The sequence below is a fragment of the Python bivittatus genome, unplaced genomic scaffold (assembly GCF_059951505.1).
Source record: "Python bivittatus isolate LINGU-HERP-01145 unplaced genomic scaffold, Pbiv_v1 ctg000080_np1212, whole genome shotgun sequence".
In the NCBI taxonomy this organism is placed as follows: Eukaryota; Metazoa; Chordata; class Lepidosauria; order Squamata; family Pythonidae; genus Python; species Python bivittatus.
This window is the reverse complement of record NW_028277035.1, coordinates 37392828-37418838: the sequence shown is the minus strand read 5'-3', so window position 1 is coordinate 37418838 and position 26011 is coordinate 37392828. Positions and strand designations below refer to the sequence as shown.

General features: G+C 39.3%; 1 protein-coding gene across 9 annotated transcripts in view; it reads left to right on the top strand.

Annotated features, from left to right (window-relative positions):
* Nucleotides 1-26011, top strand: part of TNIP1 (TNFAIP3 interacting protein 1) — a 66173-nt gene that overhangs the window by 19209 nt on the left and 20953 nt on the right. For 5 of the 9 annotated variants that reach the window (XM_088133861.1, XM_088133860.1, XM_025163956.2 and 2 more), the window contains exons 2-6: nt 3508-3684; nt 5457-5579; nt 13775-13863; nt 14418-14489; nt 24711-24917. In XM_088133861.1, coding sequence (XP_087989987.1) covers nt 3546-3684; nt 5457-5579; nt 13775-13863; nt 14418-14489; nt 24711-24917 — 630 coding nt within the window. In that variant the 5' untranslated portion in view covers nt 3508-3545. The remainder of the gene's footprint in view (nt 1-3507; nt 3685-5456; nt 5580-13774; nt 13864-14417; nt 14490-24710; nt 24918-26011) is intronic. The other 4 variants (XM_025163955.2, XM_015887349.3, XM_007423969.4 and 1 more) reach the window with 4 other exon arrangements.

Genomic DNA, 26011 nt, shown 5'->3' with positions numbered 1-26011 from the left:
AGTGATACCCCTTTACACACACACACACACACACACACACACAGAAACATCAGAGGCCATAGTATGAAGGGTCAGCTTGGATATGTAGTAACCCCAAATAAAAAAATTCTGCATGCATCTCTTCCTGCCTGGCAATACAAATACAGTCATCTCTATCTGCTGCCCTTTCCTGATAACTGAAATTGGCTGTGTCATTACAGCACATCGAAGATGCTTTGATGCTTGAGGCAAAGAACAAGGTAGGTTTGCTGGCCCACTAAGCTCTGTCTTTCTGCAAAGGGGACTAAGCCAGGAGCTTAGGAGGGACAATTAGGAGTTTATTCTTCTGTCCACATCTTCAGCCATCTGAGACAACCACTTCAGTCTGTTTGCATTTTGTAATTTAATTCAAGAACTAAGACCAAGTCTAGCAATCTGTTCTAATAGTGGCCACCTTGTTGCTACTGATGTCTTCTTCATGTTGCTAACGTGAAGGAGACATGCTACTTCTGTAATGTTTCTCTCCCAGCATTTGATACTTGGAGGTATAACTGGACTTCCATCTTCTTGTTCTCTCAGCTTTTCTGCCCTTTTGCAGCTTTAACAATAAGTGAGTTCCAGCAGTTGTATGCTAATCCTTGACCTTGCTTAGCACATAGTATGCACTGAAGATGTTATCTAGCCAGGTAACGAAACGTTTGCAAGAAAACAACCAAGCTCAGAGAACCCCAAGGACTCCACAGTTCAACCCTGAACTACACATATTCTCTTCTATTAGTTTGCTAAGTATTTTTAAAATGATCACTGGTGGAAAACTTTGTGGAGGATTAGTTTAATTTGCTACTAAAATCTATAATAACCAGCTCCACTACTTATTGTATCAATTATTTCTGTACATTGTTTATAAACTGTGTTAATCAGTTCTTCATTTTGATTTTTACCAAATGTATTACTAGTCCATTACACGAAGAGAAAGAGGATTTTTTTCAACAACCATAAATAAAAAAGTGTGCATGGGTAAAAAAGAAGCTGTGATTTAGACACAGGTGCCATTTGCATCCATGTAGTCATCTGTCACGAGAGTCTTCTCCCATGTATTCATACCGTAAGCATTTGGATTTGCATGAGATTACAAAGCATACAAGCATGCAGGTAGACTTACAGTAGGAAGGAAATTTTAGAAGCTTTCTGTAGTTGGCTGTTTCTGTTTTCATGGAGATTTCTTAGGCAACAAATTCTGCTGAGATCTAACTGCCATACCGTTCAGAAGCTCAAAGGATCACTAACTGATCTAGAGATCATTTTTAGAGGCAGTATGTATGAAGTTAAGCCAGTATTTAGAGGCAGTATGTATGAAGTTAAGCCAGTATTTTTAAAATAAGGCATTCCCAGTTTAAATATTGGTAACCTGAATCTCTGTATTCTGAGTCTCTGAACTGAAACAGAACTGTACACTTGAATAATAAAAAATACTACTGTGTGTGAACTTGCCATTGCATATACTGCAATGCAAAATATGTGATCAAAAAACATTTATTAGAGTGAGCTCTAAAATTCTTGGTCAGAGTTATTTCAATTATATTTGCACAGAATTGTTCATTAAAGAACTTTCCTTAACCTGGTGTCCACCCAGATGTATTGGACTGCAGCTCCCATCATCTTCAAGCTAACAAAATCGCTGTCCATCCTTGATTAGGATTATTTTAATCCAGCATAATGGATAATGCAGATACAATATTGGCTTCTCTTTTTGAGATTATAGAAGGAAGGGAGCATGGAGGATTTTATCAGACAGAGGCAGAAATAGTCACAATAGTTATGTATTATTTCAGTTGGAGCAACTAATTGCTGAGGATAGTGAGTGGGAAATATGTTTTGTTTTCAGATCTGTTTTGTGGCTTTCCCATTGCATCTGTAATTAGTCAGTGTGAAAAGAGAATGCTGAAATGAATGATCCTTTAGTCTGATCCAGCATTATGCTGCTTATATTTTTATCATTACATGAACTGTTTAACCCCAACTAAAAGTTTTTAACTTGTGCCTACTGTCTGCCATAATTCAATGCAGATTAGATTGAAAATGAGTTCAGATCTTAGAGCATTATTTCTGAGGTTCAATACCAAAACCCTTGATTTGTAATATATTTTAGGAGACATTCCTACATCTGAGTTTAGTATTTCCTGAGTATCTGAAAATGTTAAAGATATATTGCTTAATAGTGATTTTGGAGTCAGAAATCTTTGATTGTTTAATGCTGATCACTGTTTCTGTCTCACAGTTGCCTACCTTGAGAATAGTAGCCTACATGGAGAATGTGCGAATCAGAAATATAAATACAGAATGCAAATGATTTTTTTGTAAATAATCAAAATGGAAAAAGTATATAATCTGAAACACTGAGCAATGTGTGACAGCACAAATGTGAACTATATAATTCAGAGCCTGTGTAAGAAAATTTATGTGGGGAAAAACCTCTAGAGTTCTCAAGAAGTGAGTAGGAGGGGATTTGTGAAACGTCAGGAATTAAAGGTTTGGATCCCCTCAGTTATAGTTGTTTCTTGAGAACTGTCATTCTCCCTAAGATGCTAGAGTGACTGGAATAGGGAGGTGACCAATGTCAGAAAAATGGAATGAGGGGTGGGTAGCTGCACAGGACTGTAGTATATTTGGCCACAAGAGTCTTTGGACTTTCCAAAATTACTTCAGCAATAACATCCAGATCAGGGTTGCACGTCACGTTACTGGAATGGAGTAATGGTATCCAAATATCTGCCTTAGATATTTCTTAGAAACAGAAAAATATTTTTTTCTTGTTTCTAGAAGTTATTTATCTATTTGCGATTCACTTACATTTTTATTGTCTGTATTCATGAATGCTTGATTTGTTCATATCTGATAACACACACATTTTAAATTCCAGAATTAGAGAAGTACAAAGATTCTATCTATCTATCTATCTATCTATCTATCTATCTATCTATCTATCTATCTATCTATATACATACATACATACATACATACATACATACATACATACATACACACACACATAATTAAATCTAAGAAATTGAGAGAGATTGCAAAATTGGTCTTTCTCCCTGGAGGCCACATTTCTGGCATGAATTTCCTTATTAAATGGATTGTCAAATGCCTCAGTGATTAATGTTCTCTAAATTTCCTGTTAATCCCTATGGGTAAAAATATATCAAATTCTATATGGAGAAAAGCAGAGAAATTTCCAGCAAAAAACCCCCAAGGGAATATTTGGTTATTACAGAGATTCCTCTTGCTTTTTTACCTATATTATGTCCACACTACGTTGATCTAAATGGTTGTCTTTGACCAAGACATTGATATCTAGAAAAAATATAATCTACATTCAGATTATTTCTTTCTGTTAAAGGCCTAGTCCATAGGCAGGAAGTCATTGGTGACTGTTGGCATGCCAACTGGGATTGCCAGTATTTCAGCTTTCTTAGATGATTTCCTTCGGGAATGCTAACTTTTTACTGCTGTTTTTCTTGTCAGACAGAGATACCTGGAAATTCAGTAATTAATCTGCAGGCATGGAAGGCAAGGGGCCTTATAGAATCTACGACCCTGGTGGAGGGACACAGGAGGAAGCATCTGCTACCTTTGGACGGGTGGTAGAAGAAAATGCAAAACTTAAAGAGAAGATGCAGAGGATTAAATCTCTAGGTAACGGTGAGGATGAAATGGAAGTACAATTGACTCGTTGTTATTGTAGATGACTTTGGAATCCCAGAATATGTGACAAGCTGTAGAAAAGCAGCCTTTTATTTACTTCTTATCAGTAACCCCCTTAACATCTGCAGCATCATAGAAGCTAAGTTGGTGCGTAAGAGGCTACATGTGTGTATATATGGCTGGGTTGAATTACTACAGAAGATAAACAATGGTGGTCTGAGAGCAAATACAATTCAAGTAAGAAGAAAAGTAATCCTGTAACTGAAGTGCTGTTTGTAATCTTAACATTTGTATTAAAGCAGGGGTTCACCCCCCCATGCAATGCCCAAGAGCCAGCTGATCAGCTGATTTATGGGCTTTAATTGTCCCCTTTTTTTAGGAGGAAGAGGCTGAAAATCACTTCTGACAGCAGCAGGAAGTATGCAGTGATTTTCTTCTTCTTCACTGGGGAAGGGAAGCCTAGCCTAAAGTGGAGAATTGGTTGAATGTGTGGGATTTATAGATGTGGCCCTAGAAGGCTGATCCACTACCTGATGCAGCCCTCAGGACCACAAAGACTGCACAGGCTGCCTCCTTTGTACTGTGTAAACTAAAAAAAAAAAAAAAAAAAGCTTACGATGATGCCCACATAACTGCTCTCACTGTACATGTGAAACGGGCTTGCCTTGTACCTGGACATCACCAGAGTAGGTCCTAGTAGTGACGTCCAAGTATTGCACATGCACAAGCTATGTAAAAGATTGGGATCTTTTTATGTCTTATGGCAGTCAGTAGAAGGCTTAGAAGTTAAGGCAATTACATGTAACTGACTCTGAATATTACATGATGGTTCCCTGATGATCAATTCTGTATTTGCAGTCGGAGAGCTACCATATTAATAATTTTAAACTACTGAGAATCATGTCCACGTACATTCCTCAATTCCAGTTCTGCGCTGTTCCTCTTAAGAAATGAGCTTGGAAAAAATGTAGGATGGGGAGATATACATTAGAAATAACTTATTTTTAAAAGTTTTTTTAAAGGAGATAATTAATTCATATTACCTACAGTAGCATAAGGGTGATGTATCTCCAAAAGATTTAAATAATGCATATTAAGTAGTAATTGCTTTTTATTAGGAGTCTTTCATGCGTTTGGAATTTAATTCTGTATGTTTCTGAAAAAGAAATCATAATCATGTCTCAATCTAAAGACTATGGGCATTAAAGCTGAATTATGGATGTACATGAATGAGGCACTTGCCTACCAGTATAGAGTGAAATGGTTATCTTTTACCTACATAGAGATACTTGCTTACAGTAACTGTGTTGTCAGTGTAGCTGTCCAAACATTTGACTGCTCCGCTCATGAAAAAGGATGATCTCTGTGTAGAAAAGGATAACCTATCAACTAATCATTAGAATAAAATGTTGTAGAATGGGGTTAGTATTGTAAGCCAAGATTTTTTTTTTTTTAATCTGTTCAATCATGTCTGATTCTCAGAAACTGCCTGGACAAGTCCCTGCAGTTTTCTTGGCAAGGTTTTTCAGAAGTGGGGTGCCATTGCCTCCTTCCTAGGGCTGAGAGAAAATGACTGGCCCAAGGTCACCCAGCTGGCTTTGTGCCTAGGCGGGACTAGAACTCATGGTCTCCTGGTTTCTAGTGTGATGCCTTAACCACAACACCAAATTGGCTGTCAAACAAGCTGAGCTGTAGATATGATGCATTGCTAGAAAAAAGACTGAGCAAATATCAGGGAGCACTGAATCATACCCTTTCTGTTTTACCAGGAGAGCTATTTGAAGAGTCTCAATTAGAAGCATCCAGATTACGTCAAAAAGTGGAAGACCTCGTGAAGGACAATGAAATGCTAAGATCAGCCTCCTCTTTTGAAAAAATTGGAGAAATAGCAGGTATGTGACTATTAGAACAAAAGTGTGATCATCTATCTGCCAAGCCTACATTTGTGCATTAATGTGTGAGAGGGAGGGAATGGAAAGAAGTGTTGTATTTGGAAAAGAGAGCAATTTGGAGTGGGTGCAGGAAAAACAAATCTGCAATGTTGCCTTTGCCTGTCTTGGCAGATGAATCAGGATATAGTAGAATACACTTAAATCTAACTGTGACATCTGAAAAAGAGTTTCACAAGAATAGGATAGCTTGCATAAAGCGAGCTCAAATCTTCTGAGAGTTACCTTGTTTTCACCTTTATGAATACAGTAGAATTGAAGTAGGCATTGTAGTTGAATAACAGAGCAGTGGAGGCTGTCCTAGATTTTATCCAGTTAAAAAGACTCTATAAAATTAAGATGGGAAAGCCTTCAGTTGAAGAGTTATTGCCAATGAGACTGACCACATTGGGCTAAACTGACAATAGTTTTTTTATCTTTATTTAACTCTCCCAACGGCAATAACCGCCCCCCCCCCCAAAATACAATAAAGCAAAAAGCAAAAACCTGATGCCCAGTCATTCTCTTCTGATGCAGCCAACATCAACATCTTCAGGCTAGACCTCATGATAGGAGAGGACCCTCAGCAACTGCTCCCTGGACAACTGGACAAGGCAGGCAGAAGCTACCTGGGAGAGGTGGTCTGTTAGACACTTAGCATATAGGGCATTATTGTAACCAGCACCATGAATTGTACTTGGAAATGTCCTGGTACCCAGTGCAGCTTCTACAGCAGTTGTGTAACGCAACAGTACTGAGATTGCCTTGTAAGCACATGGGCTGCTGTATTTGGGATCAGCTTAAATTTCTGAATGGTCTTCACGGGCAGCCCCGTATAGAGCAAATTATAGTAATTCAGTTCTGAAGAGCTTAGAGCATCTGCACTCAAATGTCAATAAGTGGCAGGCTGTCATAAACTCATTGCTTTGAAACTTTATAAACAAATGCTGTACACTGAATCTTCAGAATGATACACTCTCTCCTACTGCATTGTTGAAGCCACAAAACTCTTCCTTCAATCCTTAAGGAAGGAAAGAGCTGAGATTGTCAAGACAGGTTCTGCCTGTCCAAGGTAGAAGGGAATAGATCACTCTATTTGACCTTTCTCAGTCTTATTTATTTTCATAAATGCAGCGTGTCCTGTTTCTGAATCAGTGCAGATTTTTTTTAAATGCATGAAAATCCACATTTATATGCTAGGTAAGCATACATTTAAAAACCAAGCTAAGTGTGCATTTTTCCTTAAAAGATGCATCTCTGTGAATGTGCTGTGATGTCTCTATACATCATTCATTCTAATGATGTACTTCATTCTAATCCACATCTGGAAACTGCTAATCAGACTGATGGATGAATTCCACAAGTGTTCTTCATTCTGTGATACTGTGCCATGTTCTGAAGAGCTCTGGAGTTGCTTGAAGAATTCAACTGAGATTCTGCAATAAACCAAGTTATTTATTTATTTGATTGATTGGTTGATTGATTGATATAGCTGCCCATCTCACAATCACAACTCTGGGCAGAGAAAATAGATTGAAAAACCAGTAGAACAAATATAAACAGTAACAAACAGAAAATAATAGCAGAATGACACCTGAGGAAAATCAAACTCAAACCACATAATCCAGTCATGTCAGAAAAAACCAGAACGACAGGCTCACACAACCTACAGGACCCATGCCCTGGGGTATATCCAGGCCTTCAAGGATTTACAAAATGCCAGCAGGGTTGGGGTCAAATTAATTTGAGATGGGAGAGTGAGGGGAGAAGATGATATTCCAACGGTTCCAAATCAGTAATAGTTGAGAAGTCTTCCTGAAAATTTGTAATCTGACATTACCAGTTGTTCTCTGCAGTACATGGTATATATGTGAGTTCATCCTACAATGCAATATTAGTTTGTATAATGAAACACTTGTGAGCCAGGAGTTTAACCAGCATTCTGAATGAACTGCCTATGAGTTCAATCATGTCCTCAGTAGACACATGTATGTTTAAAACGGTCTTCTACAACCTAGTACCCTCCAGATATATTTGACTGGATATAATGGAGGTTGTAATCAACACTTCTAAAGGGAATCTGGTTGAAAAGGGTTGAGATAAGAGATCCCTTGCAATTTGGAATTTTAAGAACTTGGCTTCAGGGAGTTTTGTTGTCATGCTCTGTCAAGGTATAGCAAACTCCTGGTGATTGTATAGATAAAAGCTCTCCTAGCCATCCTGTCTCTTGCAATGTTATGCAGTTCTTGAAGGTGCATTTCTGTAACTTTCAGTAGCACATCTATCCATCTCCTGTGCTGTTGCTTTCTTCTTCTGTCCACCCTGCCCAGCATTATAATCTTTTCAGTAGATGCATCTGCCTCCCTGATATATCCAAAGTATCATAGTTTTTGTGTTGTGTTGTGAGTTTGATTATTTCCTTCTGGTTTGATTTCCTTTAGTATTGGATGGTTGTTTCTCTTGGCTTCTCCAGCACTATGGCTCAAAGGAGTCAAAGTTTTTCTTCTCACTTTTGCACAGTCCCTCCTTTGTGTCTGTACATCATAACAGCGAAAATCATTGAGTTGACCAATCTAATTTTTTTCTTAATTAAGATGTCTCAGTTTTTCATGAGTTTGTTTAGGCTCCTCAGTATCTTTTTGCCCTTGTTATTCTTCTCTGAAATTCTTTTGCACCCTTACCCTCTTTACTGATGCTGGGGCCTAGAAAATTGTAACTATCAACTACTTCTATGGCCTCATTGTTTATCTTTATTTTTGTTTCCTGTTGACCCAATCTTAGTTTTCTTGATGTTCAAGGAAAACCTTGCCTTCTTGCTCTCCTGTTTTGCTTTTAGAATGATCATTCTTAGGTCTTCTTCAGTTAGTGCAACCAAAGTAATGTCTGCATATCTCAGATTACTGACATTCCTTTCACCAAAGATTTTGACTGCAACCTTTAGTACTTCCAGGCCTGTACTTCCAGATCTATATGATGTATTCAGTGTATAGATGGAACAGGTATGGCAATAGAATGCAACACTGTCTGACTCCAGGTTCTGTTCTCACAGTGGCTTCCTGGCTATTATAGAGAATTCTTATCAGAAGAAGATGTTGGGATATATCCATTGCTTTGAGGGACCGCCAAAGTCTTGAATGATCAACACTGTCAAAAGCTTTGGAGTCATCTACGAAACAGAAATACAGCTCCTTTTGATATTCTCTTACTGTTTTCATCATCCACCTAATATTAGCTATAAGGTTTCATATTCCCCCGTTTTTTTTCTGAAACCTGCTTGTTCAATTGCCACTTCTCTCTCAATACAGGACTCTGATCTCTTTTGCAGAATTTTCAGCAGTATCTTGCTGGCATGTGGTATTAGGGCTATTGTCCTCTAATTAGGACATTCCTCTAAAACTCCCTTTTTAGGGATTTGAATAACAGATCTTTTCCAGTCTTTGGGCCGTGGTGCTTTTTTTTTCCATATTTGTTGGCAGAGGGTTGCTGTGATCATTATTGTTTCCACACCAGCCATCTTTAAGAGCTATATGGGGATTTCATCCATCCCTGGGGCTTTCTTATGTGTCAGTTGTTTTTTTCAGATTTTTTAATAAATAACTCAGGGTGGAGAACATACCTAATACTCCTTCCTCCTCCTATTTTCTGCACAACAACAACCCTGTGAGGTGAGTTGGGCTAAGAGAGAGTGACTGGCCCAAAGTCACCTAGCCAGCTTTTGTACCTAAGGCGGGACTAGAACTCACAGTCTCCTGGTTTCTAGCCTGGTGCCTCCTCAAGCACCATTGGTTCCTCCTGATATTTTTCTCTCTCTAATACAGTGTCATCTGAGTTAATGTTTTTATACAGATTTTCTGTGTATTCCTTTCATCTTTTTCATATTATGTTCCATCATTAATTCATTACATGCTTGTTCCTTATGACATTGATGTAAGCTTGGATCGTTCTCATGATTTTTCTGATTTTCTTAAATAGATCCCTTGTTCTTCCTATTCTTATTCTATTTGTCTGTACTCTGAGTTCAGATATACCTCTTTATTTCTTCTTACCTGTCACTGGAAGTTTGTATTAAGTTTTCTAGTTTTCCCTAGATTTGCTTTGGCTTTTCCCTGAATTTTTCATTTAGTTATTTCTATGGCTTTGTTTGATAGCTAGTGTGTTATTAATTTCCTTTTGGCTTTTGATATGTGCTTTCTAGCTTCCTCTTTTACAATCATTTTAACTTACTCCCACAGTTCCTTGGACTTTCTGTCAACTAGGTTCAGGCCTTTGAATCTGTTTCTCACCTCAATCTTATATCTTCTGGAACGGATTTGTAGCTTGTATACCACTGGAATTGGATCTTTTCTAGTCTTTTTCATTCTGGTGTATTTCTGTGATTAGTAGCTGATGGTCTGATCCACAGTCAGCTCCCAACAACGTTTTGCAATTCAGCATAGATATTTTCCATCTGTTGCTACATAAGATATATTCTATTGATTACAGTGATGTCCATTTGGAGATGTCCAGGTTAAGAGTTGTCTTTTGTATTGTTGGAAATAATGTGTTGGAGGCATACAGTACATCTCATTTTCTGAACAGAAGTCATTGTTCTGCAATATTGCAGGTTCTAACTCTGAATTTTCCAACTGTGCTGCATACAATTCCTCTCCAACTTTTACGTTATTAAAACATCCTTCTTGGGTGTTTGATCTATTATTTCTTGTAATCTTTCATATAATTCATCAAATGATTTTTCTTCAGCGTCTGTCACTGGTGCATGTACCTGTATAGTTGTAAAATTATTATGAGTGGCTATCCTTGAATCCTGATGAAAATTACTCTGTCACTAATTGGGTTGTATCCCATTACACATGCAGATATTTGTTTTGGGATGATACTGCTATTCTATTTTTTCTATGGGTTTAATTTTCAGAATAGAAAATTTTGAATTTGTCTGAATGGAAATGTCTCATTCCTGTCCGTTTTAGTTCACTTAGTCCTAGAATGTTTGTTCTAGTCCATGCCTTTTCTGCTTTAACAGTATCCAGATTTCCTTGGTTCCTATTGCAGACCTTTCATGTTCCCATCCTAAGTGTTTTCAATAAACTCCAGGTTTTTCTTTCAGTTCTGGCTTCATCAGCAATCCTTCCCTATAGATTTGATCCAGTCACATCATACTGCCTAGAACTATTTGATAAAGCTCTTTACTCTTCCCCAGTAGCCAAATGGTTATCTCCAACCTTGGATAACTCTTTCCCTATATTCCATCTTCCTTTCCTATCACTAGTTAGCTGAGGACATCAAAATAAATGTTCCATTGGGTACTATATTATATCACACAGGAGGTGGTGGCTAGAAATGAGACATTTTCAGTGGTAGCATTAATATTGTAGAACTTCCTTGCAAAGATGATCATCAGATATTCTTTGACAGTGTGTTCCATAATCAGTAAATATTTATTCATTCTAATAGACGTTATTACAGCTAGAAGTTGATTGACTTTGTTTCAATTTACCTCTTGTTCTATTTGAATAGAATCGATTAGGCTGTGTGTTTTTTGTTTTATTGTAAGCTGCACTGGAAGCCTTATGGGTGGAAATAATTTTTTAGAAATTGGAGCTTGAGGGAACTTTTGATAATAACTATTAATTTCACTTGCTGTACATGAGGGTTAAACCTTGTGTGGCAAGGGACAGTGGTGCTTAGGTAAGATAGAACCATTAAGTCAACACAGAACAGAGGCTCTGACTCTCAGAACCACCAAAAATTCATTGACTTCAAAAGGCAGAAAAAAGAGGCCAGGAATTTGTGTTAAGCAATACAATCAGTCCAGCACTAACTACTATTCAAAATGTTTTTCTTTTTCTTCTGCAACATTTTGCTTTTTTCCCACCGCAGATATGAAAATGTATGTTACCTTTTATTTTAATTTGGAAATTATGAACTTTGGGGAAGGAATTATATCACTGAGGTATTACTGGCTTACGTATTTCTGTTCTGAGAGTGGAGGCCTCTTTTGCTACATATTGGGCTTAAGTCACTGTGATTCCTGTAGAAACCATAACTAAGGCAAAGAAGCTTCAAGTTTATAGGGTGATTTAAAAAAAAAAAGCATGAACAGGGAAAGGTCAGCTGATGGCTGCTAATTGGAGGAACAAAGTTGGAAGCTGGAAGGAATAGAGTTCAGGAGGGAAGTGAGAGCAGCCTTCTGAGTCTGAGACAAACTTGCGGGGAGGTGACCTGAAGATTGGAGCTAGTGGCTGAAGAGAATGTGAAGCTGCTCTTTGTGGTCATGGCAAAACTTCAAGCAGAGATCTGGCCAGAGGAAATTTCAAGCAATATTTGAAAGATTTGAAATCTTTATCCAAGAAGCTAGAAGTAGCAGAAGGAAAGGGAGCCAGTGGAAGGTGGCTATACATAAATTGTCCTTAGTTGTGAGAGACTGACTAAAGGTTAGGAAAATCTCCCCTGAGGAAAAAACAGTTGAAAGATGACGGGTTTGGGGAAGATTCCTTATGCATTAGGAAACATAACTAATTGTATTGACTGCAGTAATCTCTTGGAGAAAAGTAAAGCCTTATGTAAACCTTCATCCCATAATAAGTATCTTTCTTTAGTTTAATTTGTAAACCTGTTCATATAGTGATGTCAGTACTGTATCTGTTGGAACTGTTTTGCCTCCGTTATATCAGCCCTCCCCACTTGGTCTGGCAGAAGGGGCATGTTGCAGACGCCACCGGTCAAGGAATTTCGACTGGTGGGGTCTAGGAAGAGGGCTTTTTCTCCCGTGGGCCCCACTCTGTGGAACAACTTACCACCCGAGGTGCAGCGTGCCCCCACTTGCATGGCCTTCAGGAAAAGTGTGAAATCTTGGCTATGCCAGATGACCTGGAGGCCAGATGAAGGCTTGCACCATTGGAATTGGCTCATGGGGTAATTGATTCTACCCCTGGTCATCTTGAATGTTTTTACTCTTTTTATGTGTATGGTCTTTTTATATAGTTTGACTTTTTAACTAAATTAATGTGGATATTTATATTTTTAACTGTTTGGGGGTTTTATTTTAATTGTGAGCTGCCCAGAGTCACCCTCTGGGGGAAATGGATGGCATATAAATTTAATAAATAAATAAACAAAGCTACAGAGTTTTTATTTTATATATGGTACACACTGTGTTTTTTGGTATAGTAGTTCAACATTTTATAGTTGAGGGAGTGGTCCGTTAGTAAAGTCTAAGTGGAAACTTTGTTAAACATTGTACTGGAGAATGCTGTAAACCCAACTCTACATTTTCTTGAAAAAACAAAACAAGTCAAGTGTCCACATAGTTTTGTCATGGGATTAAAGGAAACAAATCCTACGTGGTTTAACTGAGCACTTTTAATAACTGCTGGAGATGTAATTTACGGTTTTCTGCCTTGGGCATCAAAATATTTGAAACCAGATCTCTAGAAAGGCACAGAGTGTGACAGAGACTTGATGGAAGTACTGCTTAAAGGCTGAAATGCACGACTAAAATGCATGATAGATCCAAATGAAAAGGCTTGCAGGGAAGCCTCTGTTAACCTTAGAAAATGTAATAATTAGTGTACAATTTATTCCAATAGAGTGTACATACTTGTATTTTAAATAACTTTTAAAATAAGTAAAAGGTTTTTAAACTATAATTATCTCCTTTTGAAAGGTAAATTAGCAGCAAATGGAAAAGCTGAGGAATGATTTTGATCTTTCAGTATTACAGTGTGCTAAGCCCAGGAGGAAAGGGGGGAAATTCCAGCTGACTTTGATCAAATGCCATTTATATACATTTGCATCACACACAAATGTTGCCCCAGAGTTGAACCACTTGTACCATATGGAAAGATAATTTGACATGTGAATTTTTGTTAGTTTTGGGACTCGTTAGAAGCTCTCAATAAGAAGAGGGCAAAGAGGACCCTTTGACATATCTGATTGGGGGTTTTCTTTACAAGGAATTGGTTAAGTACAAGTAATGGTTGTGTTTTCTATAAAACCTCAGAATCTGTTTCCTGTAACTGCAGGGCATGACTTTTTCATTCTGTCCAAACATCTATTTAGTCTCCCTCTCCTCTCCCTTCCTCTTTCTTTTTCCCCTTATTGCCCTTATTTCTGCCCACAAAGTCAGGATTCTGAGGTTCACTAATTCACTCTTTTTATAGGTGGGATTCCAGAACTTTGCTCTTCCTCTGATATTCCAGTTGAGGGGGAGAAGAACCTAGAAAAAGCGGCACCAAAGCCATCTTCCAGTGTAAGAAATCAGTCTTGAATATTTTTCGTAGCTATAACCACAAATAAACAATGAACCAAGAAGGTAGGTGTACATAGTAGTTGAAGTCTCAATTCGTTTTTGGAACAAAATGTGTGCATTGAATTGATCTGCAAGAATGCAGTGAAGATCCAGCAATTAATACTAACTTCAGTGTCCAGAGCTGGCAGGATTGGGGCAATTTATTTGTTTCACTTTGACTTAGATGCCACCCAACTCCAAATTGACTGTAAGCAGCTAGAGCAGTGCTCTATGAGGGAGGTTTCAGCACCTTTGGCAGAGGCTTACAGAAATATATAAAAATATGTAACTCTCCTACCAAAAAGCTCAGTCTTCAAGGGTTGTTGATAGTCATTTGAAAAAGCACAGGGGAAAACAGAGTGGGGAGATGGGGTAATGAAGCCCTTTCCTACATTTTATTGTAGGTTGCAATTTTTGTCATCTGTTTCAAGGCTACCTGATCACCAGTTTATATAATTAAAAACAAAACAAGACATTTAAATATGTTTTCTTTCCCTTTGTCTCTTTCTCTCCAGGGATCTTCATCTGAATTTGAAATTGTTGGCACTGAAGATAAGAGGTCCTCTCAGGAAAATAGTAGGAAATCTGTAAGTAATTTAAAAAATATTTTAGCTACAATGTAAAAGCAAGCAAATGTCATGGATTTTTTTTCTTTCTTTTGCAATTGTAAAACATTTCTCAAAACTTCCTCAAGCAGTTTTAGAAATGAAAATAGGGACAGGTAATTATGGAGCCTTTCCCAGAAAACAGGCTAACCTTGATATCTACATGGATTTGACTGATTGATTACTTTTTAAATACTAATTATAATTCAATACTTAATTATATTGCACCATGTAGCATCTTGTAGAAAAGGTTACACCCCATTCTCAATGAGATTAATAGTCTAACATTTGACAGTGTCAGGCAGCCTATCTAGAGCCAATATCTCTGTGTGTGTGTGTGTGTGTGTGTGTGTGTATGTGAGAGAGAGAGAGAGAGAGAATGTTTCTCTGTAGGCCATTGTTAAGATTCAAAATATTGCCCAGGTGCTTTTTGACCATCGGGGGAAAAGATACATATGTTCCCATCCCTTCGTTTTTATGGTAGACAAAGTGTGGGGACGGGGGAGAAGATTGTTCCATTTAATGGAGAAGGGGATTAATCCTACGAAACTATAGAAGTGGGAGGCATAGTGCATTCATACCTCCTGTGCTAGATTGCTCCTCTCATTGCCAGTTTAGTTTCTGTGATTGCTTTGTGTGCTTTGTCTCCAAGGAGCTGGCTTTTTCTGTATAGAACCATCAGCGGAATATAACTGCAGTTGACATTTGGGGTCTGGGTGGCAGACCTAGAAGCACAAAACTGTACAGATCATGCAGGTGCCACATGATTTGTTCACTTGGCCCTTTCCCAGGACAGATTCATAGAAACTATTAGGACACGATGTGAGAAAAATAATCTAAAGCTGATATTGTGAAGAGGGTTTTTTCCTCCTTTCTTACTTATATATGCAAAGCTACTAGCAGGTCAGCTATTTCCTTGTCCTTTGGTAGCAGTGTACACTTGCAAGCTTGAGCAATCAGCCAGGAGGATGGCAGACAGTGTCTCAGGCCTCAGGTAGAGCACGAAGCCTTTCTTGAGAAAGGGACTGAAGCTTGTGGGGTAAGAACCAGTGGTGCTTGGGTAAGATTATGTCAACAATAAGCAGATCAAGGTCACTCCCAGGGCTGGAAAAACCACCAAAACTTCATTGACTTGAAAAGGCAGGAAGAACAGACCAGGAATTTAAACTTTGGAGCACACAAATAAAGAGCTTCATTTCTGCATTCTGCTCTGGACATATATTTTATCTATAAAGCCTTGTCATATCCACGAAGCTTGTGCTGTAACCAAGTTGCTGAATGAGGAATTGAGTGTCTGGAGAGTTGAGATGCATTGTCATACCTGGGATGAACTCTGACAGCATGATGTACCTCCTCCTTCTCCTCTTCCTCTCAACACTATGGCAGGGAAGCTGGTGTTTCAACACTGAGATTAAACAATGGCTGCAGATCCTCTTGTAAACCCATGAACATGAATCAGGTCACCAGTGCCTTGCTCCAGTATCAGATCCAAGTTGCAGCCCAACTGGACCAGTTAGCCCAGATGATGAACCAGGCAGTGGGGCAGTTTCTGTACCAGTTCCAGACCAATATCTGGCAGCTGTTGCTGCTGCTCCAGCAGAAAAAATACCAGCAACCAATTCCCTGACTGGGGAATGATGGAAATCCTGGCAAATTTACTCCCTTCCTTTCCCAATGTGAATTACACACAGAGTAATAGATCTGTGGGGTTGGAATTGACCTTACAGTTCCTTAGTCCATCCCTCTGCAGTGTGCAGGAAAGCCAGTTAAACCAGTCTCAAGAGGTGGCTGCCTCAACTCTTCTTAAAAACCTCCAGAGATGGAGAGCCCACAACTTCCATAGATAGACTAGACTGTTCCACTGTTATACAAATCTTATCCTTAGGAAGTTTTTCTTTATATTAAAATAAAAATTAGATACCTGCAACCTGTATCCATTTTCTAGTTTCTGTGACCATCTTCCCCGTGGCCCCTTTTTATTTAGTAGAACACAGATATATTCCTAAGACCGGAGGATTTTCCCTTGGGCCAATCTCAAGTCAAATTTATATTTGGTCTAATGACCTTTCTCATTCCTGAAGCATCAACTTTGTACTTATGGGGGAAAATGACCTTTTGCACGTCAGTGTCCCAAGTGCTCAAGATCTGTCTAGCTGAGACTACTGCTCGTTGACTTTTATGCTCAGGGCTCATTGCAGAGTGCACTGAACTTCTCCTTCTCACCATCAGCAATGATTGGGAGTGCCTGCAACTTTATTTAGCATCCCCATTTCCTATAGTCTTGGGAATGGGCTGGCTTCAGACCCATGATGCAGAAGAGTAAAACTTTTGATTCCTCAGCATGCAAAACTCATGGCCTGTAGGGCTCACTACTCTGCAGCTGGAACTTCTCCTATCTCACCCTATCAAAAATAGGGACTATGCTTATGTGCTTTGAAAGGAAGAATTCTAGACACTGCCTCCTTCCCCAATTTTGTGGCTACTGTCAATTGCATTCCTAGAGCTTTGTTTCCTGAAAAACACAACTACCCAGGGTTAAGGACAAAGTTAGTTTGCCTGAAAGAGTTTATTGATGAGAACTTACAGAAAAGTTTTATCTTCCCCTCTTCCTTTCCACCAGCGCTAACTTTTTGTTAAGAAAAAGGCTGGTGCCCTGTGTGTAGCTCAGCTCCTGAATTCTGTAACCATTAGGGATCACTGTCTACTTCCCCCTACTTCTACGCTCTTGGGACAACCGCAGAAAACATGATTTTTTATTACATTGGATCTTGGGGAGCATATAACTGGATTTGTATGAAAAGGTACAATTATTTAACTGCTGTGGGTGCTTGTTGCAAGAAGCCATGTAAATTGAAACATAGATTGGATTGGTTACTGCATCTTTGGAATTTAGAAATTATATTTTTAATTATTTTTTTAGAAATTCTGTATTTGAGTTATTCATTTTCTCTAAAGATCCTGCTTCCAATACTAAACACCTTCATAATTTTAGCCTCTACACTAAGCTAGAAATATGCACTTTTATCCACTTGTATTCGATTATTAGGGCTTCTGTATTTCCTCAGAAGTAATTTAAATAGAAATCTGCTAGATTAAAATATATTCTGTTTTGGGAGCCCCCACTTTGTAGCAGTATCTAGAATATACATCATGTTCTCAGCTTTGCCAGTTTTTAACTATAAATTTGTTCTTAATTTTGCTGCACTAATCACACCACTGACTCAGTTTACCAAGGAGATTCCCTTTAAGTGGGATTCTGGTGCTGAAATAGGCACTTACTTCTCATGCCCATCCAGATCCCACTTGCCTCTTTGCTGCAAGTGGACATTTCTGATTTTTCCTTGGGAGTTATAGTTTTACAGTTTGCTGAGAGTTTCATAGTGTCCTCCTCCTCAACATTTCTTTCCAGGCAGTTCCTTCCACCAAAAGGAACTATGGTATTTTTAACCAAGACTTTTTGACCATCAAAGATGCCTTTGAGCAGTGTTGTCATGTCCCCAAAGAGGCAGAGCAGCCTATCAAGGTCTGGACTCACCACAAAAACAAACTTATCATAGGCTCACCTAGTACCCGATCAGAGAGGCACATTTTTTTCCTCATTTTTTACTTTTAGTAATTTACATTCTGGCTCACAGAACAAATAGCAGATGTTTTATCATTTAAGCGAAAATATCCTCCTATTATCTCCATTCTGTGCCTAGAAAACTGAGGCCTCCTGGCACTTGTCTTGCCCTATGAGACTCTTGGGTCCAGAAGGGAGATAAGGAGATAATTTTCCTATCTTATTTAGTCTGTACTCAGCAAGGTTAGGATCCCTATTTACAGGCTCATTTTGAAAATCTGGGGGCAGGGTGGGGGCTGCTTGCTTACTCCCTCCCACTTTGTGAGGAGGAAATGGGAAGAACTGTCACAGTGACCAGCTATGTATCCCTCCTTTCTTGAGGAAAAAAGTCTTGCAGTTCTGCAATTTTGGAGTATTAAAAACAACCCATCTCATTCGCTGTGCCTTTTGCGGGCTTCGTATTGGAGCAGATGACAAGGCCTATATTCATTGCTGCATTTGTTGCTCTGACAAGCTTTTCGTGAACAAGCCAGCTAGACTGTTGCATCCCCTCCCCTCCTCACAGGGATCTAGGGACAAAGTTTCCTTAGACTACATTACAAATTTACATGTGCCAAGTACATGGATGGAGAGCCAGTTTGGTATAGTGGTTTATTCAGCAAGTTTTTTTGGAATCATGCTTTGTCCATGCATTTCATTTCTGATAGAAACACGTGATTCACAGTTTGTTTTTGGAAAGCTGGATTTTGCTCTTAGATATAAAGTCCCATCAGCTCTGTCCATCACCTTCAGTCAGATGGAGAAAACTGAGAAGTTTTCTCAGTTGATATTTGGTGATACATGAGAGCCTCCTTAACCCAATTGAATATTTTTCCAGGAATTACCCAGTTGCTGTGGAAGCCCAGAAAATAATACAGCTCCTTGAAGGAGGCGCTGAGAGGCGTGGCATGGTCACCCACACTTGCTCCAAAGGACCTTTTCAACTTCAGATCTGGAGCATGGCACTTCCTGGCAGAAGATCCATCCCATCCATACTGCAGTGCCCTGATTTGTGAATGCTGTCCCACTGAATAGTAATGTGCTGAAGTGGGATAGTGATAAAGCTAGATGACAAAAGCAGTCAATGTGCCTATAATAACTGGTGCCCATAACAACTGGTACCCCTACAGATCTGGACAGTTTGGCAGTGAATTGCAGTAGATGAAGGATCGGGCCATTGATCTGGACATCCAATTTTGCATTAGCGTTATTTTTTGGAAGTGGCCCAAGTGTTCCTCCCCCCACACATGATGGAATACAGTGCTCATAATTCTCAGCATGGCCATGCCCTCTTGTGCTTGGGAGGACACGGGGTTCCTCTGGAACAATCAGGCAGCAGATTATAGGAGGAGGAAGCCATGGGCAAGACTTCAGCAGCACAACCCTCTGCTGGATCTCAGTCCCATGCATAAACTGAAGAGATCTTCTTCCCCCAATGAGTAGTTAGGATGCAAGCAAAAATTTGCAACCAAATCCTAACAAATCCTTTTTGTTGATTATATTCTAAAATAGATACATCCTGTTTAGGAGGTTTAGTTTCCCTTTCTTCTGCCACATTGCTTCAGTTTAAAACAGGACCTTCCATGCGCTCTATTAAGGAAATAGGGACTGATTCCTTGGATATCATTTAACACAGCTCTTTCTTAACAGTTACTAATCCTTTATCCAATCCAGGGATCCCATTTTTTTTCCCGAAGGTGAGTCCCATTTACTTGGCATTGTTCATGTCTTTTTCAGGGCTCTTATGCAGAGGAAGGGGGAATCCTAGCCCAGTTATTTTTTAACTCTGAGACAGAACAAGTCTCTTCACGTGTTGCTACCGAGACAGCATGGGTGAGGCTATTGAAGCAGAAGGTTTAAGGAAGCAGCTATACTAATATAAAAATAAAACATACCCACTTTGTTGAGGTCTGGAGTGGTATGGAACAGGCAAGACGTCAGCTCTGGAGGAACTAGGTGGGGTAAATAGCCATCATGGGCCTGTCAGGCATAATTGGGAGCGTTGCACTGCCAAACGTTCTCATGCTGTCTTCGCCTACATAAACCGATGGCTGGGGTAGAAATGAACAAAGCAACTTTTCCCAGATACCTCTCAGTTGTGTCAACCAAACTGGCCCTTAGCTGGACATTTGTTAATTCCTGAATAATTCCTGATCCAGAGGCATCAGAGACAATAATAAATTCCAGACAAACACATAGCTTTATTAATTATTCCAAACAACTATAATTAATTATTATAACAACCATAATGGGTGCCCAAGGGATGTCATGTTCCACCCTTATGTTATATAATTCCATAAAATTAGCAGGGATTTTTTATTCATAGATGTATAGTGTACACATGAGCGTGCACATACACACCCGCAACATGTATATTTTAAATCACAATTATTTTCTCATGAGTAAATATTTAACCATTCTGAGATTTTAAAAAAGGAACTCCCAGGTCTGGAACAGGAAGCAAGATTAAAACCAATATATGCGGTTGAATGAAGTCCAACTTCTAAAATCTGCATCAGATTTTTAATAATATATGTTTGGAAATGAATATGAATTGCGGAAATATAGGAGCTTTAGAAGAGGTGAAAGACATGATTCTTTTAGATTCTTTCAAAAATTATTTTCAAAAGAATTTTGCTGCAGTAAGATTTTCTGGGACATTGGGAGGATTGCTATAAATAGCATATACCAATACCAGTACCAATACTTTAATGGCCAAGTATAAAACATACACAAGGAATTTATCTTCGGTGATAACAGCAAAATCAACGGTGCGTTTGGATAAGAGCAAAAAAAAAAAAAAAAAAGATCACATGGTATTCAGCAAAGCAATGGCACGAGGGAAAAAACTATTCTGATGTCTGGATGTTTTAACATAAGGAGCTCTATGGCGCCGTCCTGAAGGAAGAAGTTGGAACAGATTGTACCCAGGATGAGAAGAGTCTGCAGATATCCTCTCTGCCCTCCTTTTGACCCTCACAGTATATAGTTCCTCTATAGGGTAGTATGTTGTTGAAGGGGACTGAGGCTTTGTTGAAATGAAGTGGGCATATACATTGTAGGAAATGCTCATCTGAATGTATCAGTCTGAGGCATCATCCTTTTATGACAGAAATAACTAGACTGTGGGCTTTTGTCTGAGTTTAAAGTTACCCCCATGTTTAAATCAGCACAAATGATACTGGCATACAGGTTGCTGACCTGCACCTCCATTCCTTCTGTAACCATTCCCTTCCATGTTAATAAGTGATAAAAGCTGGTAGATTTTATTCAACTTGAGGCTGTCACTGGAATTGTTGGAATAATGGGAAAAACATTACTTCAACATTGCTACAGCTAGAGAGGATTTGAGTTGCTTTCATGTGTTGGGGATGAGCTGAAGGCAATGGCCTGGGGTCACCACAGGAAAAGAAGAAGTTGCTAGAGCATGTTTGTGGCATAATTAAGTGTAAAGTGGAGAAAGGCCTTGGATTTTAGCTTGGTATTCCTGGAAAGCCACAGGCTGTATTTTCATCATAAAAAGCATCTGTAAGAAAATACCTACCAAGTGCTAGAAGATGGTGTAAAAAAATGTAAAGATCTCCATTTCCAAAGCAACAGAGTGCCTACATACTCTTTTCATTGTTGTATACTAGTGATAAGTGGGTAAAAAAGGTCATTAAAGCTTACATTTACAAACCATTATTCTATAATTTCCCTCACTCCACCCTGAAAAAAAAAACTAATGTTTGTTTCTTACATGTAATGTTTGGTTATTGGCCATATTGGCAGATTGCAGGAGTTATAGTCTGTCACATCATGAGGGCATGAGTTTGGGAAAAGCTGCCCAAGAAGGAACAGATAAAATTTAATGAGAATCTGCCTTGAGTATAGTTATGTTCCTTCAAAATGCCTTATATTGTGACTTATAAGGTAATAAAGTCCTTGGAGTAATGACAGATGTACAGGTTATGATTCCTTCTTGATGTATTTTCCTCATGAATCATCTGCAGGAGAGATGGGCAAAGTCTCTTGCAAGACTGGATTTTTTTTTTCCTGAACCAAGTTCATTGGGGCAGCCTGTGGAGGGGAGGAGATCATGAGTCAGCTTATAGGTCCTGAGTGAAAAGTGGTATTTCCCTGCCTTTCACCTTAAAAGATTTCTTTTGCATGGACTGCCTGTGAGGTGACTATCCAACCCGGCTGTGCTTGCTGTTGAGCAAGGGGTCAGTCTTATGTGCTTAGAACTCTTGGCTCTGAAGAGTGAGTTGTAGCTCACAATAGCAAAGGCTGTTAAGGAAGTGTAGTTAGGAGGCTTTCTCGGTCAGATATGGCAGCATTCTGTGGAACTTGTGTCTGGGGAGCCTGCGTGCATCATTGGAATGAAAATTGCTAATGCAACTGCAAAATGAGATTCTGCAACTGGAGAACAGAAGGTAGGAAAAGGCATTCTTAAAATGGGAGAGAAGAAAAGTTGGTCCAGATGCAGAAGGATCATCCATTAGAGTGGAAATAGTAGTGAAGTAGGCTTCTGGGTTCAATTCAAAGCATTGGTTGCTACCTTTAAAGCCCTGTATGGCATGGGGCTAGATTACTTGTGTGATCGCTTCTCCCTGGTGATTTCTGTCCATATCAGCAGAGCGGGCATGCTCTGGTCCCATTGGTGAAGCAATGTCACTTGGGGGTTCCTAGGAAGCAGGCCTTCTCTGCCATGCCATCTGGTTTATGGAAGAGCCTTCCCCCCCCCCCTTCCGATATGGCAGCCCCAACCCTGTCAGCCTTCAGGAAGGCAGTAAAGACCTAGCTCTTCTCCAGGTGCTGGGGCCAGGATGTTAATGGAATGCTGGTATGGGTGTGGCTACATTGACTTATTAGTAATGAGACCTTTAGGGGCCTCAAGCTAAGGATTTTTTTTAATGGTTTTGTATGTTCTGGTTTATGTTTTTACCTCTGTTGGAAGGGTCTTGTTCCAAATGCTCCATATCTTTCATTTGGATGGGGAAAGTCTGAAGGAGGCCTCTATATTTATTTGAATAGGTGTGGAACATTTTGTCAGGGTGGGATTGCCCGTAAAAATGCCCTCTGGTTATGCAGTGGCTTCTGTCTCCATTCAAACAAATGTAGTTAGAATCGTGCCTTTGCCCTTCTAGTTCAGCATAGCCTTTATGTGAGCAAGCTGAGTTCCTTGATCAGATTTGAATCTTATCTGGAAATATGAGTTGGAGCAGAGGTCAGTTTCAGCTGTTTTATTGTTACTTTCCCTGTGGCTCTTTAGGAAGTTAGTCAAGGCAAAGAGTAGCATTCCAGTAGTGTACACTCAGAGTTAAGCTTTCTTGGAGTATGTTCCAGGCTTAATTTTTAAAATAAGTAATCTGTTATTCACATCACAATATAGTTTGCCCAGAAAAACCATTTGCCATCATCCTAAATGAGGAATAGACTATAGTTGCTCAATGAAGAGGGAAAAAATGTTTGCTATTTTTCTTTTTCTCTGCACTTAGTACTTAGCACTGGTCCTGCAAGCCAGTTTTGAAACCAAGCCCTGGACAGCTTAGTCACAAATGACACCCACAATATGTGTTAAAGATACTCTGCACAACAATGAGAATACCAAGACTCAACATTCTTTAAACATACTCTTCAACCTCTACTCAATTCTGACTTGAACCCAATATCCCCTGACCTGAGAGTTTTTGGCCCCTATAGTGACTGTAGAAATTTAACCTAGATTTGTTGATTAGGAATCTGTGAACTGAATTCTCTTTATTAAAAGCTGTGCCTTGCAATATTCAGTGGTGGTATGTCTGCCAACTACTTGAGTTTTTAAAAAATTGTATAAGGAAGGTAAATGCTAGCTTGTATTTATGGGAGATTGTCTAGGAAAACAGGAACAGGGAAATCATAGAGGGGTAAAAGAGGTAAGAATTCTGTAATGAGTCATTTTGGAAACACAGGATATTACTGACATAGGTAAGTTCCATAGAATCACTGAGACATCCCAGATACAGGTCCTCATTGAAGAGGGAAATAAATGCTGGCCTTGGATTTGCAGTCCAGCCTTAAGAGAAAACCCCCTTCCTCTTTTAAGAGACCTGTGTCCCCTCTTCAATTAAATTATTGTAAAGGTGGAAGACATGGAGAAAGGAGGAATCAAAAGGGGCACATTTTCCCTGTGACGGGCATTATATTTTGTGGGGAAGGAGACCATTTGGAAAGGGGTACAATGGATTTGATAGTATGCCTAGTGCAGAAAAAAAATGAATTACATTATAAAACACTGGGTATTCTCCAGAGCAATCCCCAAATGGGACAATTTTCTTATCTCCACTTAAGCAAATAGGACCTTAAGGGGCAAAAAAGCAGCTCTCTGCGTGTCGTGTATGAGAAGTTTCCTAGTACAAAATCTATAAGAGGGGGAAGATCTATACTCCCACCTTTCTAAACAGCATGAATCCTATTCAGTTGCCCTCCTACTGCACACAAACAAAAATTTTTTTTTTTTAAGTGCAGGATAGAATAATATCAGGTGATCACATTTAGTGAACTTTCCAGGCCTAAATTGAAGTGAAAAATGACAAATTGCTTTTCTAATACCATTTTCTACTTTGGGGCATTTTCTGCAGGACTTAGAGCCACTTCCGAACGAGGACGCCAACCTTATGCTCCACCTTCAGCGTTTCGAGAACACGCTCAGTCTTTTTGCTGAGGAGTCTGACAAAACCCAGCTTTTTGCCCATCTGGGGCGTATGGCTCTGGAGTTTAACCGCCTGGCCTCCAAAGTGCACAAGAACGAGCAGAGGACATCCATTCTTCAGGTCCGAGGGCTACTGGTAGATGTGCACAGTTCATTTGCTTCTCTGTATTCCTGAGTTCTCATCTTTGTTTTTTCTTTTTCTTTTTTCCCCCAATCCTACTGAATGGCCATAACAGGTGGGCCATCCCATGAAAATGTTCCTATGTGCCCAACCATAGTATACCCTCCCGGGTCACCTGGTTGCATTATGCCTTTTATGGTCCTTCGCCTTCTTTTCACTCTTTTATTTCTGTGACATCCTTAATACTGCTCTGCCCGATCCATTTTTTGCAGGAATGGATAAAACCCTGTTAGTTCAGTTTCATTGCTCCTATATTAAGCTCAGATTTCAGTTTGCCTGTGCCCCTACAGTGAGCTCATGGCTGGGCAAGCGCTTTATTGCAAACTCTGACATGTTCCAAATCATTTTGTCACGCCCGGTGGCATTCTATTGTCCTAAAGCAATTCCTGCCATGAATAATCATCCGTCATTTAAAGGCTCTCTGACCCCAATTAGGAAATGTAAAGTTATTCCTTTGTTCATTCTTTCCTTAGATGTCAGTTTCCAACAAGGATGTGAAACTTTCAAGGGAAGTAAGACCCGGTCTTTGTCAAAGCATCAGAAATACTTTTTCCTCCAGGCTATAGACTAATCAGTAAAACCTTTGGGTAAAGGGAGGAAGAATCTTTCCTGGGACAGGCCACTTGCCAGTGACATACACTTTCTGTTAGGTGACTCAACTAAAAATGGGCAGAAACAGTTGTGTCACCTCTGGAAATGATACTCATCCTTTTTTCTGAGAAATTCTCTCTAGGGCCACTTTAACATGGCTTTGCTCATAGCACTTACTGTTACTTTAACAATAACCTGTCCATGGGGATGAAAGGGAGCAACTGAGCAAGGATAGGGCAGGAAGAAACATTATTCCTTTAACGTCAATGCAAATTTTTCTCCTATTGTAAAAAGGGTACTATGTATTTGGAGGGTGGGGAGGGGTAGAATTCCATTTGGGATCCTGGCAAATATAGAAAGTTTCTCATGCTACAGATGGATTGTTAGGTTTCCCTGTTCTTTCTTCCCATCCTTTTCATACGTTTTCATAAGATTAGAGGAAACCAATATAGTATAAA